At 41.2% G+C, this 4,295-nt stretch overlaps 1 protein-coding gene across 1 annotated transcript in view; it reads right to left on the bottom strand.

Moving 5' to 3' along the window:
* LOC111465340 (auxin response factor 19-like) overlaps positions 1–3,521 on the bottom strand; it is a 9,636-nt gene extending 6,115 nt beyond the window's left edge. Inside the window, exons 1-4 of the mRNA XM_023109659.1 lie at positions 2,825–3,521; positions 2,036–2,154; positions 1,499–1,597; positions 1,351–1,407 (exon numbers count right to left, since the gene is read on the bottom strand). Coding sequence (XP_022965427.1) covers positions 1,351–1,407; positions 1,499–1,597; positions 2,036–2,154; positions 2,825–2,882 — 333 coding nt within the window. The 5' untranslated portion in view covers positions 2,883–3,521. The remainder of the gene's footprint in view (positions 1–1,350; positions 1,408–1,498; positions 1,598–2,035; positions 2,155–2,824) is intronic.
* Positions 3,522–4,295: the final 774 nt, after the last annotated feature.

Here is a 4,295-nt window from a genome sequence, read left to right as displayed (position 1 = left end):
TTTTTTTTTTTTTTTTTTTTTTGCTTTTACTTCATATCCGTGAATGTCCAAGCCTATTTGTGCATCCCTCGATTATTTTAATGAGATAATTGCTTAACCCTACCTATAACGGCCCCCAGTCCACCGCTAGCAAATATTGTCCTCCTTGGGCTTCCCCTCAAGGTTTTTAAAACACGTATGCCAGAGAGAGAGTTATACACTCTTATAAAGAATGCTTCATTCTCCTCCCCAACCTATGTGGGACCCGTCAATCCACCCTTTTCATGGCCCAGCGTCCTTGCTAGCACACTGCATCACCCCCTTCGTTCTCCTCCCCAACTTATTTGAGACCCCCCAATCCACCTCCTTCGAGGCCCAGCGTCTTTGTTAGCACACTACCTCACCCCTTTCGTTCTCCTCCCCAACCTATGTGGGCCCCCAATCCACCCCATTCAAGACCCAGTGTCCTTTCTAGAACATTGTCTTACCCCTTTCGGGGCTCAACCTCCCCACTGGCACATCATCTAATATTCGGCTCTAATACCATTTGTGACGGCCCAAGCCCTGGCTCTGATACCATTTGTAAAAGCCCCCAATCCACCCCCTTCGTGGCCCAATGTCCTTACTAGCACACTACCTCACCCCTTCGTTCTCCTCCCCAACTTATGTGAGACCCTCCAATCCACCCCCTTCGAGACCTAGTGTCTTTGCTAGCACACTACCTCGCCCCCTTTGTTCTCCTCCCCAACCTATGTGGGGCCCCCCAATCCACCCCACTTCAAGACCTAGTGTCCTTGCTAGAAAATTGTCTCACCCCCTTCAAGGATCAACCTCCTCACTAGTGCATCATCTAGTGTTCGGCTCTGATACCATTTGTGATGGCCTAAGCCCGGGCTCTGATACCATTTGTAACGGCCCAAGCTCACCACTAGGGGCTTTCTCTTTCAGGCTTCCTCTCAAGGATTTTAAAACACATCTTCTAGGGAGAGATTTTCACACCTTCATAAAAAATGCTTTATTCTCCTCCCAACCTCCTAAACGAATGTGGGATCTCCTAAACTCATAGGGCATTAAATTCAAGGTAGGAGGTAGGAGGGTGGGTATTCTCTCCCGGTCCTGACCTTTATTGACCACTAGGCCAACCCATGACGATTCTAAACATTATGTACTTTCTCCCTGTTTGTAGATAACTAAAGTATCAAATGCTCCACCCCACTAATCCCTAAGGTGACCTGCTCGCCCGCGATCTCTAGTAGCAGAGGTTCGAACTCGGGACCTAATCCTCACCAACAGAGCACCCCATGAAGCCATCAAAAACATGAAAAATTGACAGAATGAAAATCTTGCAAGAAAACTGATTTAGGTGCTTACAGAAGGAACTGGTTGTAGTGTCATTTGAGCATATACTTCATCAGTTTCTGGGTCAGCCTACAAATATCAAAGAACAAAGTTCAACAAAACAGAAAGAAACCCACAAATTTAAATGCACCAGAAACCAAGACAGTGGCTGCATCCATACATGTAATGTTACATTATGAAGCAGACATAGTAACTTGGAAGGAAGATTAGGATAGTTTGGGATTTGAGCATCCACATCTTTCTTTAAAGATGCTGCAACCTGAAATTACAAATTTCACTAATTAGTTGCCCAATATTTACTCAAAAAAACAAATTTTTATCACAGAAAATATAGATAAATTTCCATACAAGAAATTTATGTAAAATATAGAAAAATTTAAATAATAAAAAAAATTAAGCCAAAAAATATTTTTTTAATGTAAAAGAAAAATAATTTTTAAAAATAGAACTGGGAAATAAAAGACAAAAATAATTTTAATAAATGAAGCTAAGGAAGGACATAGGGCATTAATTAATCCCATGTGTAAAATTAAAGTTAAAAATTCCAATGGTTAAATGAAGGATATAATAATAAAATTAAAAATTAAAAAAAAGTAATAAAAGTAACATACAAAAACGGCGCATAATAGCAAAATAATGGCGGAGTGTGAAAGAAAAAGGGGGAAAAGAGAGAGGCGGCGCCGCCGCAGCGGCCGACCTGTTCGCTGTGGCCCTGAGGGAAATACACTACGTGGTAACCGGCCGGCGGTAGGTTCACCAGTGGACCGGCGCACGCTTGCCATAACTCCGGATTTATGATCTTCTTCTCCAATCCACCTGCAATTCACCATCTGTCAGTCGCGCATTCACTGTTTTACGGTATGTCAGATACAGAATCGATTATTTTGGTTTTTTAGTTATTCTGTTTGTTCTAGGAAAAAAACGAGGGGGAATTAATGGAATTGTTGAGGTTTTTGGAGGATTTCGAAAGGAATTGGTGGTTTAATCGTTTCTAGAATTGTAGTTTGTAGATTTGTTAGAGTTTGATTGGAATTAAGGTGGAGAGAGGATCTAGGGCAGTTCTTGAAGGTTTCTGAAGAGAAATTGCTGATCTCTATGGATTTTCAGGCTGACTTCGATCTAAATTAAGTTCGAGTTCAGGAAGGTTTCGAAAAATAAAATGCCAATCTCTGATTATACGAACTGTATCGAGTAATTTTGGCGAGAGTTCGACTGAAATTGAGCTCGATGAACGATTTACGGAACTTCTTGAAGGATTCGGGAAAAAAAAAAATCAAAATCTCTCAGGTTCGTCTAATCGTAACGAGCAATTTTCCGAGAGTTCAATTGAAAAATGAACTTACGGAAGTTTTGGAAAAGGAAAAAGCTCATATTCGCTCTGAAATCGAAGAGTTTAAGCTCGAAATTGAACGGAGGAGGAAGATTAGGATTTACGAATTTCACTGTGTGATTTTGTTTGTTTGAGAAAGAGAGAGAGAGAGAGTACCTTCGCAGGAATTAGGCGCGGCGGCGGAGGAGGCGACACCGTTCGCCGGCGTCTTCATTGTTCTCCGCCGTACTTAGGGCTCCTCAAGCGATTGAATAGTTGTAAAAAAACACCAAAACCAAACCTCAAAATCTCACTGGTTCATATTCTCCAACGAAAAGGAAATCTCCAGTAGCGTAAAGAAAAACACAACAGATCGAAGAACCAAAAAGTTCTGGAGAAAGTCAGCTTTAATCACACACACACACTGCAACCAACCGGATCAGCTCCCGAAAAAAACACCAAAACACAAAGCCCAAAGAGAAACAAAAGAAAGAGGAAAGTGCCTCAAATTTTCACAGAAAAAGGTCAAGAACAGTAAAACTCTCCGGCAATGGATTCCGGCGAAGTAGCCGGAAAATGATATCTGAAAAAACAAAAGAGGAGACAAAGAAGAAAAGGAAGGATTTGGTTATGGTATGTGCTTAGTTACAGAGAGACCAAATGCTGAAGCAGTGTTCCCTATCTTCCCCTACAATGAAACACCACAGAGCTTTCTTTCTCCTTCCCAATGTCAAACCAGAGAGAGAGAGAGAGAGCAAAAAACACCCTTTTTCCTTTTCTCTCTCCTCCAAATTAAATCAACACTTTCTCTCTCAACTGCTTTTTTCTTTGTTTATGTCTCTATTCTTCAGCTTGCTTTCCTTCTGGGTCCTTGAAAATGGCAATCTCTTTTCTTTTTTTTTCTTTTTTTTTTTTTGTAAGATTCACACCTTAATCATGGTTAATCTTTTGTTCAAGAACTGTTTGCTTAATTCCCAAAATGCCCTTCCTTCATAATCAACCAGCCCACTATGAAAAATTGAAAAAAAAAAAAATTAAAATTAATAAGACAGCCTCATGTGCTAATTTTTGACCATTCTCTTGACCATCCCTATCTGGAACTGGCCTTTATTAGCTACAAAATATTGTCATTTTTACACTTTTTCTTTTGAGATTATCCTCGGCTTCCCATCGAGATTACTCTAAGGGTGTTTTGTTCTCCTCTCCAACTAAAGTGGTACATCACAATCCAGGCCCCCCGAACCCTCAAGAGTGTTTTGTTCTCCTCTCCAACCAATGTGGGACATCACAATCCACCCCCCTTCAAGGTCAGCGTCCTTACTGGCACACCGTCTCGTGTCTACCCTCTTTGGGAAACAGCCTCCTTGTTGGCACATAGTCCGGTGTCTACCCCTTTGGGAAACAGCCTCCTCGCTGGCACATAGTCTAGTGTTTGGCTCTAATATTATTTGTAACGGTTCATATCCACCACTAATAGATATTGTCATCTTTGGGCTTTCCCTTTCGAGCTTCCTCTCAAGACATTAAAACGTGTATGCTAGAAGAAAGTTTCCATACCATTAGAAAGGGTATTTTGTTCTTTTCTCCAACCAATGTGAAACACCGCTCTGTCTCATTTTAATCACTAACCCCTTCCTTCCTAGGTTTT

This window comes from Cucurbita maxima, unplaced genomic scaffold (genome assembly GCF_002738345.1).
Source record: "Cucurbita maxima cultivar Rimu unplaced genomic scaffold, Cmax_1.0 Cma_Scf00029, whole genome shotgun sequence".
NCBI classification, from domain to species: Eukaryota; Viridiplantae; Streptophyta; class Magnoliopsida; order Cucurbitales; family Cucurbitaceae; genus Cucurbita; species Cucurbita maxima.
This window is presented reverse-complemented; position numbering and strand designations above follow the sequence as displayed.